Raw genomic sequence first — 21,679 nt, 5'->3', positions numbered from 1 at the left:
TGTAAGACATCACATGAAGAGCTGCTCCAAACAGCATTCGAAAAAGAAAGAGAAGTCACAACAAGAGAGTAAAACCCAGTTTACAGTGAAAATGTGGGATACTAGAAATACCATTTCAAGTAGGTGAAAAATTACGACATCAAAAAATTCCATAAACACTACATTGGCCCCTTTAAGATAGTTTCCAGAATGAGATTTTCACTCTGCAGCAGAGTGTGCACTGATATGAAACTTCCTGGCAGATTAAAAATGTGTGCCGGACTGAGACTCGAACTCTGGACCTTTGCCTTTCGCGGGCAAGTGCTCTACCAACTGAGCTACCCAAGCACGACTCACACACCATCCTCACAACTTTACTTCTACCAGTACCTCGTCTCCTACCTTCCAAACTTTACAGAAGCCTCCCCCAGGCAGTGGCTAAGCCATGTCTCCGCAATATCGTTTCTTTCAGGAGTGCTAGTTCTGCAAGGTTCGCAGGAGAGCTTCTGTAAAGTTTGGAAGGTAGGAGACGAGGTACTGGCAGAAGTAAAGCTGTGAGGACGGGGTGTGAGTCGTGCTTGGGTAGCTCAGCTGATAGAGCAAATGCCCGCGAAAGGCAAAGGTCCCAAGTTCGAGTCTTGATCCGGCACACAATTTTAATCTGCAAGGAAGTTTTATATCAATACACAATCAACACACTATCAATACACAATCAAGTCCATCTTTTCAGTCAGTGAGTCATGTTCAAAGGCCAAGGTGAAGGTTCTAGTAGCAGCCCTATTGTCATTTGGTCCCTTTTGAACACCACATACAGATAAAACGCACAACCTGTCCTCCAAATTGGCATGTAATCCATCATCAGTCTGTAAGAGGAGGTCATGGTGGAAGACTATACTCTGCAACATATTGAGATGCTTATGGGGGGGGCGGGGGGGGGGGGGGGGGTGATACTGACAGGAATGTCACCCAGCTTGTGACTGGCAAGCAGTGCTCGTGATTGGGCAGGGGATGACATTTTAATCAGAAATGAACCATTACTCATCTTCAAAATCACTGCTATTTCCCCAAACCTGTCCTCTAGGTGTTCAACAGCAATACCAGTTTTGTGATAAAAAAGGAATCTCTGTCAGTCCAAGAGCAAACTAAGTACTGTGGGGAGTTGGTCTCCCCTTGTCTCGTTGCCCTAGGTTCCTCTCACAGCACAGCCAGGGAAGGAAACATTTTGGGGTAATATCTCTCCCCATTGTAAGAACCTTTTACTTCAGAAGAGACTGCTGGGGCCGTGCAGCCATCAGGAGAAGACAGTTTAATCTGATTCACATGTGAGTCATCTACCATGGTGCCATCCACTCTGAACGGGGGCTCTCCCCACAAGTGCAACCCAGCCTGAGCAACAGCCAGTAATCTGTAGTCCAGAGTCCTCATGCATCAGCCACAATGGGCACATACTGCTTGGCATACAAGGGAGTTTCCAGCCCAGGCACCAACAGTGCAATCCCTACATGGTCAGGGGGCTACCACACTGCAGGCACTCAAAAAGCCCCCTCCCAATGGGATGGCTATTGTGTTACATTTAGGGCGTATTACCATTGCCTGATAGAAATGTGTGAAGGTGGAATATACATTGCATTGGGCGATCTTTCCTGCATGATCCAGACTTCTGTAAAATTTAGAAGGATACTGGTACATCAAATTGACCAATGAGGACCACATAGTTTAGGATGAAAAAAGAGTGTTAAGTGTTGGAGAAGAAACAAAAAAGTAACATCCATAATCAGAAACGAAATCCAAGTGTGACTGGCACCAAGAAGACCATTCAATGGAAAGGCAGAGAGGTGACAGAATAGTAGCTAACAGCACAGAAAGGGAAGTAGCCCTGCAAGGGTTGGGGCCCTGTGTTGGCCAAGTACATACTCACAAAAGAGTTATGAGCACCTGGGAGATGCTTCTGGGAGGTAAGGCGATATAGTTGTGTCACACGAGGTCACTATGGAAACTAAGTGGCTGGCGCAATATTACTGTTTCTGGCGGGGCATCACTATTCATATGTTGCTTGGCACTACGTGCACTCTCTGATGAGACAAGAAACGACTCTTGCACATAAACTGGCCAACAGAGAGTTTGGGTAAATTGTAACACAATCCGTGAAACGTGTGCCGATCAGCATGTTGGTTCTGTTTACACAGATTGTAGTTCAGACTGTTTGTTACTGGCAGAACTCTGATAGTGTTTGGACTGGACTTGGACTGGAGTAAACTCATTAATCTAGGGTAGCTTGTACTGTCCTGAAAGTGTTCTGTAACACATCTCAAACTGTCTAATACATCCAAGTATGACTTTGTTATTTTGTGCAAACGCATCTTTACAAAAAATGTATCCCTTTCACACATTCACACAGACAATGCAGTGGCTCCACCATACTCTAATGCACGATTTGGCATGACATGGTTTGATTAGCCTGTTTTTCTCTAAAAATACCTTAACTCGACATATTTCTTTCTATATGTTTCAAATAATGGTTGTATCTGCAATTCAAGAGCTTTTGGAGACTAGAGAATTTACTTACAACACGATCATTCTTCCTCATAACAATCGAGGTCTTGGCACATGCTCAGCACGTTCGATGGACACATTGTACAGTTAGTATTGAGTGTACACAATGGTCTCCCAGTCTTGACTTGCTGATGGTAGAAACTGAGTCTGTGTCAATGTATGACAACTGCATTTCATTTTGTTTCGAAGATAGCTTACTATCAAACAGTGTGCACTTTATTTTTGGACCCTTCTCATCTTGTATTAATTCAAAATACAAATAGCTTTCAATTTATCCTGAATGCCAACTATTACAAAGTGTAGTTTTAACAAGATTTTTCACACCTGCGTGATTTGTAACTGGAACAAGTTCTAGAAACTTAACTCATTTAGAATATATACACATGTGAATAACAAACTGAGAAGTGTTCTGAATATTTCTGTGTAGCAGTGTAGACACAAAATCATATGAAAAGAACTCAACACCAATTCAGAGAAATAATATGTTTTGAATATTAAATCTAAATATATGTTTCCAGGTTTTGAAGAACATACCTGTGACCACCTGTCCTTCTGGAACTGATCTGTTATAGTTGCCTTGATTTTTGGTATTAATCTAAGTGTAAACTGATAATATAAATCTGAGGACTCGTACTTCCCTAACATAGCCTCTTCACGAGCTAATGTAAGATTCCGTTGAAGCTCATCAAGCATTGATGACATATCTGCTGATAATCTGCTGACATCTGTAATCGGTAGAATACAATTGCTGGATTAAACATGACCCAACATTGGGTAAAAACATTTATTTAAGACATCATGAAACACACACACACACACACACACACACACACACACACACACACACACACACACAAAAACCACATTAATATTTTTTAAATATTTTTTCTTTGTCGTATTCTCACCAAATGGATGTTGTGTCAGCTATGTAGGTGCTGTATATAAATATAATATGAGAGTAAATTTACTATGATGTGTCAAGGTTACAATTTCAAACTTGTTAACAGAAAAATCATAAAACACTCAAAATGACAGATAAACTACACTTTTCTATAAGTCATTTGAACCACACTATATATTTTTGTCCTTGTTGCAATGGTGTATAGCAATAAAGAAAAATTAGTTTTTATAGCAATTTGTAATGAACAAAAGAAGAGCCCAATTTAACATAATTAAAAATTCTAGTTATTGTAGCACTAAAGCAGTACTGCAAGGAAGTACAGACATGCCTATGTGCTTACACTGTTCTTCACTGAGCACCATATCTGCTGTGGTATTGAAAGACTTACCATCTGACACACTGCATAAAACAATGGGAAAGAGGTGTTGTTGCTGTTTTTGTTAAGAATAGTGCCAAATGAAATGGTATTTATTTACACAATTTTTGTCTAGAGCAACATTTTGAAGCATATGCCATTGAACTGTTCATAAATTATTTTGACCACGGGCTCTTAGCATCTTTGTGAAGCAGCTGCTCACTTTGACTGTACTTGTTTAAATGTGAAAGGAACATCGTAGTACTAGGAATTTCAACGTAGAATAGTGGGAAGACAGACAGATTGGAAAATTTTATGCACACCTAACAACCTTGTCCCAGTAGTCAATTCTCCCACCAGAGTAGCTCCAAATTCAAGTGCCATAATTGAAAACATTTTTGTAGACCAAGGGAAAGTGAGCAGTATCATTATCAGTAATGTATTGAATGGTGTCTTGGATCATGATGATAAGAGGCTCCCTATTAATGCTATGAATATTTGCCAGAATAAAACTGAGCTCCACTGAAAAGTAGTTGGACTAATAAATGAAGAAATGAGTAAAGCCTATAAATCATGCCTCCAAGATGTAAATTAGAAGCACATCTATTGCAAAAAATATGTCAATTCCACATACAATCTGTTCAGCAATGAAATTGCAACAATATTTGAAGGTTTCTTTCCCAGAACAGATTGCAGAAATCAACCCAAGAAATCCATGAACAAGTCATGGCAAACAAACGGGATAAAAATATCTTCCCAACAAAAACAACACGTGTACATTACATCCAAAAATTCAGGCAAAGTCTACACAAAAAAATAATACAAAAAGTACTATAAAATATGAAGCAAAATAATCAAATAATCATGACTTTCTTATTTTAGCAGTGAAACAACCAATCCTGAAATAAAATCAAGCAATCCTGAAATAAAACTAAAACAGTCTGGGATATACGGGTAATAAGGAGTGAGACTGCTGCCAACTGTGTCGGTAAAACTGAAGACATCATTTTAAATACTGATGGTACACATAAGCAACCACAAGATCATTAACAAAATCTTTGCAATTTTTTTTAGTTTTACTGAACAACTGGGGTGCAATGACTCCTTACAATGTGTCATGGGAATACGGAATCACGATTCTCCTAATCCTAGTAGTTAGGTTAGTGTATCTCCCACCCTGTACATTACAAAAGGCAGGGCGCTGTTCTTAATAGGGTGGTTGATCACCACAGATGGCAGTGTATTCTCTGCACTACGCTCCTTTATCACCAGAAGGCTGATAAAGAGTTCTTGAGGTAGGGTGTACCAGTCCTAAAGTAGCATGGCTGACACTGCAGGATGGTCATTGGTGCATGTAAACATGCTGCAACGTGTATCCCCACTTGCTCGATGTGATACGAGTCAGGGGAACAGGCATGTAAGTCCATTTGTGGAATAGTTTCTACTTGAAGAGCTGCTCCACCTGCGCAGTTTGATTCAGTCATACATTATCGCCCATAAAAATGGAGTCAGGCCTAAGTGCATCCTTGAAAATATGCACATGGCAAAGGAGTACAGTGTCACAATAACACTGACCAGTGTGTGTACCATGTTCAAAGGCTCGGAGGTCAGTACACCCACACAACATTATGCCTCTCCACAAAATAACACATCACCCACCAAAATGATTTATGTTCAACAATGTCCCTGCGTGCATTATGTACCCTCATACAGCGAGAAGTGGGAACAGGTCCAACACTAAAAAATTATCGTACTGGTGGTAAACGTGTTTTGGTGTGGTGAGGCATAATGTTGCATGAACATATTGACCTAAAAATCTTTGAACACTGAACGCACTGATCAATGTCATTGTGAAACTACTACTTCCCCATGTGCACCTTTTCAGGGATGCATTTGGCCCTGACTGCATTTTTATGGATGACAATATGTGACCACATTGAACAGCGCAGATGGAGCAGCTCTAGCCATGAGAGGATATTCAGCAAACGAAACTGGTCTGCCCATTCACCCAGCTTAAATACTATCAGGCACATATGGGATGTGTCAGAGGGAGAAATAGCAGCACATTCACATGCACCAGCAACCATACAGTGGTTGTCAACTGGGCTGGAGGAGGAACTGAACACCCTACCACAATACCTCCTTACCAAACTAGTGGTCATCATGGGAACACATTGCAGATTGCCTGGTTGGCTGATGGGAGGGCTAAAGGAGTAAACGGCAAGGTCATCAGCTCCTCAATCCAGACTGTGACATCCATGACATATGTGTTCTGATCGTGAAAGTATGTAGGAGTAGTAATGCTGAGGCAGTGAAGGCAATACTGATGCTAGAACTCAGAAAGAATTTACGCCGGATTGTATAGATTGGGCCAGTATGTAGGTCAGAGCAGATGAGTGGTCCACATGGCTCACCCAATAGTGAGAACAGCCCTGCCCCGTGTCTGAGCCCCCCTAGCCCAATGGAATGTGAAAAATAATGTCTTCAAGTCAGCAGATTCCGAAGAGTAAAACCGAAAAGACTAAAGATGAAATGAACATCAGTTGGACAGTCAGCGATAAAAACAAGAGAGAAAAAGGTAAGGCAGCATGTGGGCATCTCCAGAGCTCGGCAAGTAACAGGAGTTGCTCCATCCACAGCCGGCCCACTGCTGCTCCAGTATAGTCAAGGCATTAAAGAGTACCCACTTTTTAGCACAGTGCTACCACTAAAATCATAAACAGGATGTGGCAGAAAAGGAGTCAAACCACAAATACAAGCAATTAAAACACAACAAGATAGGGCTGAAAGAGCTGGTCAAGGTGGTAGGGTCTGGAGTGCCCCAGACCCTGCATGCACTGGGAGATGCAACGACACCAACCATCTTGCCATTGCTCTGGAGACAGCTTAAAACCTTATATCTGAAAACAAACACCACTTTCACAGAGGAAATGGAGAAGTCATTCCACCAACTGAGAGTCATTTGTCAGTAGTTTAGGCACAGAATTCAAGATGCCAAAAGAAGGAAGCATCCAATCAGGGTAAGGCTCCACAACTACAATGTAGAGGTGGTTAGTTATTTAAATAAAACTATAGGTTAGCTTGATACAATCGATGCAGAGGCAACATAGGGCAGAGAATTCCTTCCAGGAGGAACACAAAAGGATAACCACACAGAAGTAGTCTCCTTGACAGTGTGGAGTTCGAGGGGACAATAGCCAACCAGCTGTCATTAAATCTCCAAGTAAGCAGAGATCTTATTTGCACCTGGATGTGGGACTGGTTGGTTTAAAAGGGGGGGGGGGGGGGGGGGGAAGGGACCAAACTGCAAGGTCATTGGTCCCTTGTTCCCAGTAGAACACTAACCCAAGGGAAAGAAGGAAACAAAGAAGACATATGGCACAATAACACGAGAAAGGAAGAACAACAGAAGGACAACAAACACTACAATGGACAAAACAGGACAAGAAAACCACAGAGGGACGCAAGAAACAGGGAGAGGAGATTAAAAACAAGAAAGTAGATTACCATGGCTAGCTGACCATGAGAATAAAAAATGAGAAGCCAGCCACTTTACAACACATTAAACCCTCCATCCTAAAAGCCCTAGTGTGGAGGACACAAGGGACAAAGAACATGTGCTAAAACTCAGATCAAATGATAAAACCCACCCTCATGATTAAAATGTAAAACTAAAGCTGGTGTTGAGGCATTGTCGCCCAACACCGAAGGTAGGGTGCTGGGAAAGTTAAAAGTCCACTTCAGAGCGGCTAAAAGCGGGCAGTCCAACAAGAGGTGGACAACTTATTTGGGAGTCGAAGTGGCACTGAGGTGGGTCCTCACGACGGAGGAGGTAACCACGTGTGAGCCACGTACGGCCAATGCGGAGTCGACAAAGGCCAACTGATTCCCTGCAAGAAGCCCGCAGGGAAGACTTCCACACATTCACAGTCTCCTTAATGACACAAAGTTTGTTGTGCATACTGTTATGCCACTCCATCTCCCAAAGCTGAAAATCCTTGCAACGTAAGACAGAACGTAGGTCAGCTTCACAGATGCCCATCTCCAGACACGGTTTCCGCGTAGCCTGTTTGGCCAGCCTGTCAGCAAGTTCGTTGCCTGGGATTCCAACTTCTCCTGGTGTCCACACAAACACCACTGAACAGATGGACTGTTCCAGGGCAGAGATAGACAACTGGATGTTCACTACCAATGAATGGAGAGGGTAGCATGCTTGTAAGCCACGCAGGGAGTCAGAAAAGAGAACAAATGACTCACCAGAACAGGAACAGATGTAATGAAGTGCACGAGATATGGCCACATGGTCTGCAGTGAATACATTGCAGCCAGTGGGCAAGGAATGCTGTTCAATACGGCCACTGTGGACATAGGCAAAGCCAACATTACCATCAGCCATCGAGTCGTCAGTGTAAACAACTTCAGAGCCCCGTAACACATCAAGAATCGAGAAAAAGAGACAGTGGAGAGTGGCGGGGTTAACGGAGTCCTTAGGGCCATGTAAAAGGTCCACATGAAGCTTCAGCCAAGGTTTACACCATGGAGGTGTACGTGAATGGACCTGAAGTAGAGGTGGTAAAGGGAAGGACTGTGGCTTGGAGAGAAGGGATCACAATCGTGAGCCCTGACCTGGGCGAGAGATGAACTGCTGTGGGTGGGAAAAGGAGATGGCAATTCAGATGCTCAGGAGAACTACGAACGTGTGCAACATAATTTGTGAGCAGTCATGCACAATGCACATCAGATCCGCAATGGAGGGTCTCCGGCCTTCACCAGGATGCTGGCGATTGCCACAGTGATGCACTGGGTCAAGGAAACGCAACACTGAGGGCGCCATCGAACTGTAAACCAGACTCCCATAGTCAATGTGGGATTGAACAACGGCTCTGTAGAGCTGCTGCAGTGTACAATGATCTGCATGCCAGTTGGTGCTGCTCAGGCAGCGGAGAGCATTGAGGTGCTGCCAGCACTCCCACTTAAGCTGATGAAAGTGAAATAGACAAGTCAATTGGGCAATGAAAATCAGTCCTAAGAATCAATACATCTCCACTACAGTGAGTGGATTGTCATTAAGATAAAGTTCAGGTTCCGAATGAACAGTATGATGCTGACAGAAGTGCATGACACACGACTTCGAGGCTGAAAACTGAAAGCTGTGGACTAGAGCCCATAACTGTGCTCTGTGGATGGTTCCCTGTAGGTGCCACTAGGCAACACCAGTACTAGGGTAGCAGTAGAAAATGCTGAAGTCGTCTGCATATAGAAAAGGTGATACCAACGGCCCAACAGCTGCTGCAAGACCATTAATGGCCACTAAAAATAAGAGATACACTCAATACAGAGCCCTGCAAGATCCCATTCTCATGGATATGGGGGGGGGGGGGGGGGGGGAGAACTGTGGGAGGAACCAACTTGGATACAGAAAGTACAGAACAACATGAAGTTTTGGATAAAAATTGGGAGTGGGCCCTGGAGACCCCACTCATACAATGCGGCAAGGATATGATGTTGCCAGGTCATTTTGTATGATTTACACAAGTCAAAAAAGGTGGCAACCAGATGTTGGCATCTGGAAAAGGCTGTTCGGATGGCAGACTTGAGAGACACAAGATTATGAGTGGTAGAGTGACCCTGGTGGAAGCCACCCTGACATGGAGCCAGTAGCCCACATGACTCCAGGACCCAACCCAACTGCCGACACACCAGATGTTCCAACAGCTTACAGACAACGTTGGTGAGGCTGATGGGCCGATAACTGTCCACATCAAGCAGATTTTTACCAGGTTTTAGCAACGGAATGATGGTGCTCTCCCGTCATTGCGACTGAAAGACATCATCGCACCAGACCCTGTTGAAGATGACGAGGAGATATCGCTTGTAGTCAGACAAGAGATGTTTAATCATCTGACTGTGGATCAAATCTGGTCCAGGAGCTGTGTCGGGGCAATGTGCAAGGGTGCTGAGGAGCTCCCACTCTGTAAATGGGGGTAATATAGGGTTCACTGTGGCATGTAGTGAACAAGAGGACTTTCCTTTCCATCCACTGTATGAGGGTGCAAAAGGCTTGGGGGTAGTTCTCCGATGCAGAGGCTTGAGCATAGTGCTCAGCAAAATGCTCGGCAATCGTGTTTGCGTTGGTAGAAAGCACGCCACTGATGTTAACGCCAGGGACACCTGTTGGGGTCTGGTACCCAAAAGGACGTCTGATCTTCGTCCAGAATTGGGAAGGTGACGTATGGCACCCAATGGTCGAAACATACCTCTCCCAACACTCCTGTTTCCGTCGTTTTGTAAACAGGCGAATGCGGGCACGAAGCTGCTTAAAGGCTATTAGGTGCTCTAGGGAAGGGTGCCGCTTATGTCACTGTAGAGTTCACTGACACTAACTGCCTCAGCGACTTCCGGTGACCACAAAGGAAATGTCTTTTGCTGGGGACACCCTAGAGAACAAGGGATCACGTTTTCCACCACAGAAATTATTGTCGTAGTGATTTGCTCAATCACAACATCAATGGCACCACGTGGGAGAGACTCAATGGTGACAGCAGATGTGAAGACTACCCAGTATGTCTTTTTTAAAGCCCATCTGTGTAGATGTCCGTGGGCATGATGCCGAGGGAGTGACAGGATGATGGGGAAGTTGTCACTACAACACAGGTCATCATGTGTTCTCTAGTGGATAGATGGGAGGAGTCCTGGGCTGCAAATTGATAAATCAATGGCTGAGTAACTACAATGAGCCATACTGAAATGTGTGGCAGCCCCAGTATTTACGAGGCAGATGTCAAGTTGGGATGGTAAATTTTCAACATCTCTGCCACGGCCAGTAAGCATGGCGCTACCCCACAATCAGTTATGGGCATTAAAATCTCCCAAAAGTAGGAAAGGTTTGGGCAGTTGATCAGCCAGTGCACCCAATACGTTCAGGGGTACCGCACCATCTGGGGGGAGATATACGTTGCAGATAGTTATTTCCTGTACCGTTCATATCCTGACAGCAACAGCTTCAAGAGGAGTTTGAAGGGGTATAGGTTCACTATATACCGAGTTCAGGACATGATCGTGAGGTGGTCTACACCACAGGGTCACTTGCTGCCACCGACTTATTTCCTGAACAGGCTATATCCATTATGTCTGAGGGTCTGGTGAGATCTAGGTCAGCAGCAGGCACCAGAATCTTCACCTCACCCTCAGCCGCAGAGTTTGTAGGCAACAGTGGTGTGGGTGCCACCACAATTCCCTTGGTCTTGGGGGTCTTCTTTCTGGATTTCTCTCGCTGATCCTTGGGTTTCTCTGGCTAGGAGAGCTTCACTGATTCAGTCTCCAGGACTGAGGATGATTGTGAACCCCTATGACCAGCTGCTTTGGACACTTCAGCCACTGGCGGGTGTCATCTTTCCCACTAGCAGAAACCTGGGAAGAGAGTGACCCAAGGGACTCCTTCCTAGTGAGAGGAACCAAGAACCAAAGAAGAATTCTCCGGCTGAGAAGTGGGGTCTGGTGTCCCCAATGGTTGGGAGGAAAAGTGCTCCTCAGGTAGGTGGTATGGGACCAACAGGGAGAGAAGTGCCCCCCCCCCCCAATCAAAGGGGCAGGTGTAGTCTCCTGGCTCTGAGAGTCAACAGGAAATTACGGAACTGATGGAGCTCCAACTGTGCTTGTTGCGGCGGCATAAGAGGTGGTCACAGTCACAGGTGCTCAAATTTCCTCTTGGCCTCAGTGTAGGTCAGTCGGTAGGTCGGTCGGTCTGTCTGTCTAGGATCTTGCATTTCATGATTTTCCTTGCTCAATGTAAAATCCTGCAGTCTGGTGAGCTAGGGGAATGATGCTCTCCGCAGTTGACAAAGATGGGAGGCGGGGCACGTCAAGTAATGGGATAGGATGGACGTCCACAATCTCGACATGTGATGCTGGAAGTACAGTGGGAAGACATATGGCCGAACTTCCAGCACTTGAAGCACCGCATTGGGGGAGAGATATAGGCTCTATGTTACAGTGGTAGACCATCACCTTGCCCTTCTCGGGCAATGTGTCACCCTCAAAGATCAAGATGAAAGCACCAGTGGCAACCGGATTATCCCTCAGACCCTGATAGAAGCGCAGAACGAAATGAACTCCTTGTCGCTCAAGTTGACGTGCAGCTCGTCATCAGACTGCAAAAGGAGGTCCCTGTGGAATATAATACCCTGGACCATATTTAAGCTTTTATGAGGCGTTATGTTAACGGAAACATCCCCCAGCTTGTCACAAGCAAGTAATGCCTGTGACTGGGCAGAGGATGCCGCTTTTATCAAGACTGACCCTGACCGCATTTTGGACAATCCCTCCACCTCCCCAATATTGTCCACTAAATGCTCCACAAAAAACTGAGGCTTCATCGAGACAAAGGAGTCCCCATCAGCTCTCGTACATACGAGGTACCAGGGCAAATAAGGTTCGCTGCCTGGCATTCCTCCCATGGTGTGGCCAGGGAGGGGAATGATTTAGGATCATACTTCCTTGCACTGTACTAAAACTTGAAACGCTTAGAGACTGCTGGTGTTTGATCACCAGCAAGTAATGTGGTGGTACGCTTCATCACGTGTCATCCATCTGATGCCACTCACTCTGACCACGGGTCCTGCCCACGGGTACCACCCAGCCGCAGCAATGCCATTTTGGGAGTCCCGATGCCCCAGGGTGAGTTAACGGCACAGGCATCAGCAGAGCGATTCCTGTGTAGTCGGGGCTACAACCCAAGGGATACATGGCTGTCCCACCACAATGGACTGGCTATGGTGCTGGATATGAGGTGCAAAGAATTCCATGGTTCTCATCGAAGCACAAAACGACACTGCATAGTGGGTGGAGGAACACACACCCAGGAAGGTGTCGTCACTCATGAGATGGAGGATGAGCAGGACTGCACTGCCACGATGAGAAAGTGGGCTAAAGATTTCAATGCATGATGGACACGATGCACCATGCAAGGCGCCCTTCCCCAATTGGCTGGCTCTACAGGAAAATTTGGAAAAATGGAGGTCAAACCCTACAAGGGACCATCACACAAAGGCCAAAAGGTGTCACCTCTTACGACAGGCAGAAATACCTCGAGCCTATTCTAACCACCGGGCCCACAGGGGGGACCTGGGACTGGAAAAGCAAATGGGGAGACAAGTAAATGCTCCTCTAGACAAATGGTCAGCTAGTTCATCCCCGAGATACACACGTGACTTGGGACCCAGAGAAAGACAACTGAGCTCTCAGTATGTCTCAGCTCAGTGAGAAGGTCATGAACAACAGAATACAGGGTGCAAAAGTATAATTGGCCAATGATCTGAAAACTACTCACTGAATCACTACATGTTAAAATGTGGTCAAAGGAGACCCATTTAATAACACTACATGTTCCTGTCAACAAATGGTGTTCCAGACCAACAGGGGATGTAAAAGCATATACCATCTCATCCACAGTTTTAGAGCCAAAAGTGTAAAAGCAGCACTCCGAATCTTCTAAAGAACTGAACGTAACAAATGCCAAAAGGCCACAGGTGCAACCGACTTTAGGACATCTAAATAAATTGCTGCTAATTCTTGGCTTGTGCACCAACCAAAGGTGGTGGTGTTGGTGGGGGGGGGGGGGGGGGGGGGGGGGAGAGGGGCTGGGAGAAAACATGATGAGTAGATTCCAGGGAGGAGGAGCAAAGGTCCTGGCAGAGGGCTACAAGACACATTCAAACTGGTAATCCCATTCAAGAATGGTTATCAGGTCAATGTCCCTCATGCAACAAGAAAGGGATACATTGGATGATCAGGCAACTGTTGAAAAACGATTGCATAGGATATCACATGTTAGTACCATCGGAACAGGCAAGATTCCAGATTCAACAGGGAGACTGACTACAGGACTAGCCCGGAAGGCGCCAGTGGCCACACGAACTCTGCGATGTGGGACTGGTTCTAACAATTTGAAAGACGAAGGTACTGCCAGGTCATAAACTTGGCAACCACAGTCCAGTCAGGATGAGACGAGGGCCCAGTAAATACAGAGAAGAGTAGCACATTCCACACCTGTAGCAGATGTGTCAAGGAAGCACAGCAGTAAGTTTCTGCATGCAACTGGTCTATAGTTGATGACTATGGGTCGGAAAAATCAGCCCTTTATCAACAAGCAGGGCCAAGAAATGGGACTGCGCAAAAAATTTCAAGAGCTGTGTACGCAAGTTCAGCTCTGGGTCAGGATGAACTGTGGCATGATGACAGACATTCATGACCCACATTTTTGCAAGAGAGAATTGGAAACCATGGGAAAGGCTCCACACAGAGGCATATCATATGGCACCTTGAAACTGGCATTCAGTTAAGGCTGCTAAGTAAAAGCTGTACCAAATGCAGAGTCATCAATATACAGTGCAGGGGTGACTAGTGCCCCAAAATCAGTAGCCCACTGATAGTGATGAGTAAGACAGTGACACTCAGGACACAGTCCTGTGGGGCATCGGTCTCCTGGACCTGGGGAGAGATGAGTGAAGTGTCAACTTGCACCCGAAGCAATCAGTGGGATAAAACTGACAAATAAGAATTGATAGTGAGCTTCAAAATCCGCAGTCACGGAGGGTAAGTAAAATATGATGCCACCAGGTGGTATAATCCACTGAGGTGACAAAAATCATGCGATACCTCCTAATATCTTGTCAGACCTTCTTTTGACTGGCGTAGTGCAGCAGCTCAACATGCATGGACTCAACAAGTTATTGAATGTCCCCTGCAGAAATAGTGGGCTGTTCTACCTCTAAAGGCATCCAGAATTACGACAGTGTTGCCAGTGCAGAATTTTGTGCATGAACTGACATCTCAATCATGTCCCACAAATGTTAGTTGGGACTCGTGTCTGGTAATCTGTGTGGCTAAATCGTTCACTCAAATTGTCCAATTGTCCAGAGTGTTTTTCAAACCAATTGTGGACAACTGTGGCCTGGTGACTTGGCGCATTGTCCTCCATAAAAATTCCTTTGTTGTTTGGGAACATGAAGTCCTCAAATGACTGTAAATGATCTCTAAGTTGTTAAACATAACCATTTACAGTCAATGATCAGTTCAGTTGGACCAAAGGACCCAATCCATTCCCCATGTAAACATAGCCCGCACCATTACGGAGCTGCCACCACCTTGCACAGTGTCTAGTTGACAACCTGGGTCCATGGCTCTGTGAGGTTTCAGCCACACACTAATCCTACCATCAGCTCTTACCAACTGAAATCAGGGCTCTTCTAAACAGGCCACCATTTTCCAGTCATCTAGGGCCCAATTGCAGGCGATGTCATGCTGTTGGCAAAGACACTCACATTGGTTGTCTGTTGCCATAGCCCTTTAACATCAAATTTTGCAGCACTATCATAACAGATGTGTTTGTCATAAGTGCAACATTGATTTCTGCTGTTATTCCACACAGTGTTGCTTGTCTGTTAGCAATGACAACACTACATGAATGCTGCAGCTCTTAGTCATTAAGCGAAGGCCATCAGCCACTGCGTTGTCCGTAGTGAGGTAACGCCCATAATTTGGTAGTCTTGATAAACTCTTGGTACAGAGGATCTCAGAATACTGAATTCCCTAACAATTTCTGAAATGGAATGTCCTACGCGTCTAGCTCCAGCTACCATTCCACATTCAAAGTCTGTTAATACCCACTGTGCTGCCAGAATCATGTCATAACCCTTTTTACATGAATCACGTGAATACAAATGACAGATCCACCAATGCACTGCCCTATTATACCACGTGTATGCAATACTAGCAACATCTGTATATGCACATATCTATATCCCATGACTTGCCACCTTAGTGTGTGCCTTATGTGGGTCAAAACAGACTGCAATTAGGTTCTGGCATTTAGGAAAAGCCCGTTGGATTGCCAGCATATTCAACAAGCAACCACTCCTTCAAGCTGCTTCCAGAGCATGCTGGTGAGGCTTATCAGCCAGTAACTGTCGACAATTGTAGGATTTTCACCTGGCTTAAAGATTGGAATGATACTATTTCACCACTGCAAAGGGAAAACACCGTCGAGTCAAATGTGGTTCAAAACCTTGGGAGATCAAGCCACTGTGTAACAGTTACATGGCTCTGAGCACTATGGGACTTAACAGCTATGGTCATCAGTCCCCTAGAACTTAGAACTACTTAAACCTAACTAACCTAAGGACATCACACAACACCCAGCCATCACGAGGCAGAGAAAATCACTGACCCCGCCGGGAATCTAACCCGGGAATCCGGGCGTGGGAAGCGAGAACGCTACCGTACGACCACAAGATGCGTGCAACAGTTAGATGTTGTATCGCCTGATTGTGAATGGAATCAGGACCTGGGGCCGTATCGTGAGATGAGGCAAAAGCCAGAAGCAATTCCTCATTAGTGAAAAGTTCATTACATAATTTGGCATGCCAGCATATGCTATGAGCATCCCGGGTGTTGTGACTGCCATCCTGATTCTGAGACAGTGACAGAAATTGAACAAACACAAGTAACACAGAAAAAAAGAAAGTAACACTAGTGCTCCGTTGAGGACTTACGGTCACCACGCAAACTATTAGACTCAGCTATGTATTACATAAAATTGAACCTGAATAATACTAAATATATTAATGTTGCTAAGGTGAACTACTTATTTCAAATCATTAAAACTTACTTCTGAATTATTACAGTGGTTACTTTTCCTGTCTCCCTTCTAACAACATTCCATAGTGATTTGATTTTATTGCCAGAGTTGGTTGGTTTGTGGGATTAAAGGGACCAGACTACTATGGTCATCGGTCCCTTGTTCCATAAAAACTAAAACCACCCGAAGAGAATAAAAAAAATGAACAACAGGAAAGACAGCAGACAAAACAGGACATGAAATACTCTGACAGAGACCAGACAAAACAAATTAAAACACACAGTGTGACGGTGGTTGGCTGACCGTAGAGAAAAAGAGGAAAAGCCAACCACCAAGAACACTTTAAAAACTCAGTTTAAAATCAGAGGCTAAAAGCCAGAATCAACACTGAGAAAAAAAAAAAAAAAAACCCTCAGATTAAAGGATAAAAACCCCCTGCCCGAATAAAACACAAAACCAAGTCCACCATGGCAGAGTCATCTGATAAAAGAGCAGAGATCATGTCAGGCATTGCAAAAGTCTGCCTGAGCACGGTTAAAAGGGCGCACTCCGACAGAATATGGACCACCGTCAAGGACGCCCCACAACGACAAAGAGGGGGATCCCCACGACACAGTAAATAACTGGGCATGAGTCGGGTGTGGCCAATGCGGAGCCGACAAAGGACGACTGAGTCCCTGCGGTTGGCTCGCATGGATGACCGCCACACAGTCGTCGTGTCCTTGACGGCACGGAGTTTGTTAGGGGTGGTCAGACCGCACCAATCAGCATCCCAAAACGAGATAACTTTGCAGCATAAGACTGCCCGCAAATCAGCCACCAGGAGGCCAATCTCCAGAGATGGCGCACTGGTGGACTCTTTCACCAGGCGGTCAACAGTTTCATTTCCGGGTATACCAACATGGCCTGGGGTCCAAACAAAGACCACCTGTCGCTACGGGCGAGAGTATGCAGGGACTCCTGGATGGCCATCACCAGACGAGAACGAGGGAAACACTGGCCGAGAGCTCGTAAACCGCTCAGGGAATCGCTACAGATAACGAAGCACTCACCTGAGCAGGAGCGGATATACTCTAGGGCATGAAAGATGGCGACCAGCTCAGCAGTGTAAACACTGCAGCCAGCCGGCAACGAACGTTGTTCAGAATGGTCCCCTAGAGTTAGTGCATAACCGACGAGACCAGCAACCATCGAACTGTCGGTGTAGACAACGCCAGAGCCCCAACACGTGGCCAGGATGGAATAAAAGCGGCGTTGGAAGGCCTCCGGAGGGACTGAGTCCTTCGGGCCATGTGCCAAGTCGAGCCAAAGGCAAGGGCGAGGCACACACCACGGGGGTGTACGCAGAGGGGCCCGGAAAGGAGGTGGAACAAGGAAACACCCAAGACAGGAAAGAAGCTGTTTGACACGTACGGCGATCGGACAACCCAACCGGGGCCGACGTTCTGGCAGATGAACGACTGACTGCGGGAAGAGGACACGATAATTTGGATGCCCAGGCAAGCTAAAAATATGGGCAGCATAAGCAGCCAGTAATTGTTGGTGTCGTAACCGCAGTGGAGGGACACCTGCCTCCACAAGTATGCTGCCCACAGGGCTGGTTCGGAAGGCACCAGTGGCAAGGCGTATCCCGCTGTGGAGGATTGGGTCCAGTACCCGCAACACAGATGGGGATGCTGAGCCATAAGCCAGACTCCCGTAGTCCAGACGGGACTGGATTAACGCCTGGTAAAGCCGTAGGGGAGTAGATCGGTCGGCGCCCCACCTGGTGTGGCTCAGCCATCGCATAGCATTTAGATGCCGCCAACACGCCTGTTTAAGCTGCCGAATATGAGGCAGCCAAGTCAACCGGGCATCAAAAACCATCCCCATAAACCTATGTGACTCCACCACTTTAAGAAGCTCGCCGTCAAGATAAAGCCGCGGCTCCGGGTGAACAGTGCGTCGCCGGCAGAAATGCATAACGCAGGTCTTGGCTGCGAAAAACTGAAAACCATGCGCTACAGCCCAAGACTGCGCCTTGCGGATTGCGCCCTGTAGCTGACGTTCAGCAGCTGCAATGCCAATAGAGCTGTAGTAAAGGCAGAAGTCGTCAGCATACAGGGAAGCGGAGAGAGTATTTCCCACGGCCGCAGCGAGCCTTTTAATAGCTATTAAAAACAGACACACACTGAGAACAGAACCCTGTGGCACACCGTTCTCCTGGACTTGGGAGGAACTATATGAGGCCGCAACGTGCAAGTGGAAGGTATGATACGACAGAAAATTGCGGATATAGATCGGCAGAGGGCCCCGAAGACCCCATCCATGAAGCGTAGAAAGGATGTGATGACGCCATGTCGTATCATACGCCTTCCGCATGTCGAAAAAGACAGCAACCAGATGCTGACAGCGGGCAAAGGCAGTACGGATGGCCGACTCCAGGCTCACCAGATTGTCGGCAGCGGAGCGGCCTTTACGGAACCCACCCTGAGACGGAGCCAGAAGGCCTCGAGACTCCAGTACCCAATTCAAGCGCCGGCTCACCATCAGTTCAAGCAACTTGCAAAGAACGTTGGTGAGGCTAATGGGACGGTAGCTGTCCACCTCCAAAGGGTTCTTCCCTGGTTTCAGAATGGGGACAAGACTTTCCCGCCATTGCGACGGAAACTCACCCTCGACCCAAATGCGGTTGTAAAGATCGAGGAGGCGTCGCTGGCAGTCCACTGAAAGGTGTTTCAGCATCTGAGAGTGGATGCTATCTGGCCCAGGAGCGGTATCAGGACAAGCGGCGAGGGCACTTCGAAATTCCCACTCACTGAATGGAACATTGTACAATTCAAGATGGTGAGTGCGAAAAGAAAGACTCCGACGTTCTATCCGCTCCTTAATTGAGCGGAAGCCCAAGGAGTAGTTGGCAGAAGCGGAATTCATAGCAAAGTGCTCTGCCAAGCGGTTTGCAATGACGTCGGAGTCAGTACAAACTGCTCCATTCAGTGAGAGCGCAGGGACACTGACAGGGGTCTGATAGCCAAAGAGGTGGCGAATCTTGGCCCAGACCTGCGATGGAGTGACATGGAGGCCAATGGTGGACACATACCGCTCCCAGCAGTCCTGCTTGCGTTGGCAGATAATGCAGCGGGCTCACGCACGCAGCCGTTTGAAGGCGATAAGGTGGTCGTTTGAGGGATATCACTTGTGACGCTGGAACGCCCGCCGGCGAGCTTTAATCACTTCAGCGATCTCAGGCGACCGCCAAGGCACAGTCCGCCGCCGAAGGGACCCAGAAGAATGGGCAATAGCAGATTCGGCGGCAGTAAAGATGCCGGTGGTGACCGATTGAACCACTGCATCAATGGCATCGGTAGAGAGAGGCTCAATAGCGGCAGTTGAGGAGAACAAGTCCAAGTCAGCCTTATTCAGTGCCCATCTGCTAGGGCGCCCAGAAGACTGACGCTGTGGCAGTGACAGAAAGATCGGAAAGTGGTCACTGCCACAAAGGTCGTCATGCACTCTCCATTGTACAGACGGTAAGAGGCTAGGGCTACAGATGGAAAGGTCAATGGCGGAGTATGTGCCATGCGCCACACTGAAGTGTGTGAAGGCACCATCATTTAAGATCAAGAGATCGAGCTGCGCCAATAAATGCTCAACGATGGCGCCTCGACCTGTTGCCACTGACCCACCCCACAGATGGTTATGGGCGTTAAAGTCGCCCAGTAACAGGAAAGGTGGAGGCAATTGAGCTATCAGAGCAGCCAGGACATGCTGCGCGACATCACCATCCGGTGGAAGGTAAAGACTGCAGACGGTAACAGGCTGTGGCGTCCACACCCGAACAGTGACAGCCTCTAAAGGTGTATGGAGAGGTACAGACTTGCTGTGAAGAGAGTTCAGGACATAGATGCAAACGCCACCAGACACCCTTTCATAAGCTGCCCGGTTCTTATAATAACTCCTATAGCCACGGAGGGTGGGGGTTCGCATTGCCGGAAACCAAGTTTCCTGCAGAGCAATGCAGAGGAAAGGGTGAAGGCTGATAAGTTGGCGGAGCTCAGCTAGATGGTGGAAGAAACCGCTGCAGTTCCACTGGACGATGGTGTTGTCCATGGCTGAGAAAGGCTTGACGGGACTGGGAAGTGAGATTACGCCGCTGGGTCACCTGCTGCCTCCGATTTAGCACCTGTGATAGTGCTTTCCATGGCGTCTGATGGACCGGCGAGATCGAGGTCCTCAGCGGACGCCAGAATCTCCACCGCATCCTCAGACGCAGAGCTGGAAGGTTGTGGTGGGATGGCTGCCACCGCGAGTTCCTTGGGCTGAGAGCTCTTCTTGGGTTTCTCACGCCATTCCTTGGGTTGCACCGGCTGGGAGGGCTTCACCGATTCAGTCTCCGGGATGGAGGAGGATCGTGAAGCCCTACGACCAGCTGATTGTGGGCACTTACGCCATTGTCGGTCGTCAGGCTTCTCGCTGGCAGAAACCTTGGAAGGGAGGGACCCAAGGGACCCATTGCGAGCGTGAGAAGTCGAAGAAGTTGGACACTTCTCCGGCTTAGAAGTGGGGACGGACGTCCCCGATGGGTGGGATGGTGTTGCGACTGAGGTAGGTGGCGCAGGAGCAACCCGGTGGGTAGAGCCCCCCACTGGCGAGGGGGCAGGAGGAGTTGTACTACTCGTCGATCCGGCCACAATTGGAGAAACAGACGGGGCCAGCACAGGTGTTTTAGCAGCAGCGTAGGAAGATGTCATTCTCACAGGATGGAGTTGGTCGTATTCTTTTTGGCCTCAGTATAGGTTAGTCGGTCCAGGGTCTTGTATTCCATGATTTTACGCTCTTTCTGGAAAATTCGGCAGTCTGGCGAGCAAGGTGAATGGTGCTCCCCGCAGTTGACACAGATGGGAGGTGGGGCACATGGAGTATTGGGATGTGATGGGCGTCCGCAATCTCGACATGTGAGGCTGGAAGTGCAGCGAGAAGACATATGGCCGAACTTCCAGCACTTAAAGCACCGCATCGGGGGAGGGATATAGGGCTTAACGTCACATCGGTAGGCCATCACCTTGACTTTTTCCGGTAATGTATCCCCTTCGAAGGCAAAGATGAAGGCACAGGTAGCAATCTGATTTTCCTTCGGACCCCGATGAACGCGCCGGACGAAATGTACACCTCGGCGCTCTAAATTGGCGCTCAGCTCTTCATCAGACTGCAAAAGAAGATCCCTATGGTAAATAACTCCCTGGACCATATTTAAACTCTTATGGGGTGTGATCGT

At 47.1% G+C, this 21,679-nt stretch overlaps 1 protein-coding gene across 1 annotated transcript in view; it reads right to left on the bottom strand.

Annotated features, from left to right (window-relative positions):
• The window catches only part of LOC126299384 (katanin p60 ATPase-containing subunit A-like 1), a 105,945-nt gene that overhangs the window by 65,577 nt on the left and 18,689 nt on the right, over nt 1-21,679 (bottom strand). Inside the window, exon 2 of the mRNA XM_049991252.1 lies at nt 3,067-3,257. Coding sequence (XP_049847209.1) covers nt 3,067-3,257 — 191 coding nt within the window. The remainder of the gene's footprint in view (nt 1-3,066; nt 3,258-21,679) is intronic.

The sequence above is a fragment of the Schistocerca gregaria genome, chromosome X (genome assembly GCF_023897955.1).
Source record: "Schistocerca gregaria isolate iqSchGreg1 chromosome X, iqSchGreg1.2, whole genome shotgun sequence".
In the NCBI taxonomy this organism is placed as follows: domain Eukaryota; kingdom Metazoa; phylum Arthropoda; class Insecta; order Orthoptera; family Acrididae; genus Schistocerca; species Schistocerca gregaria.
This window is presented reverse-complemented; position numbering and strand designations above follow the sequence as displayed.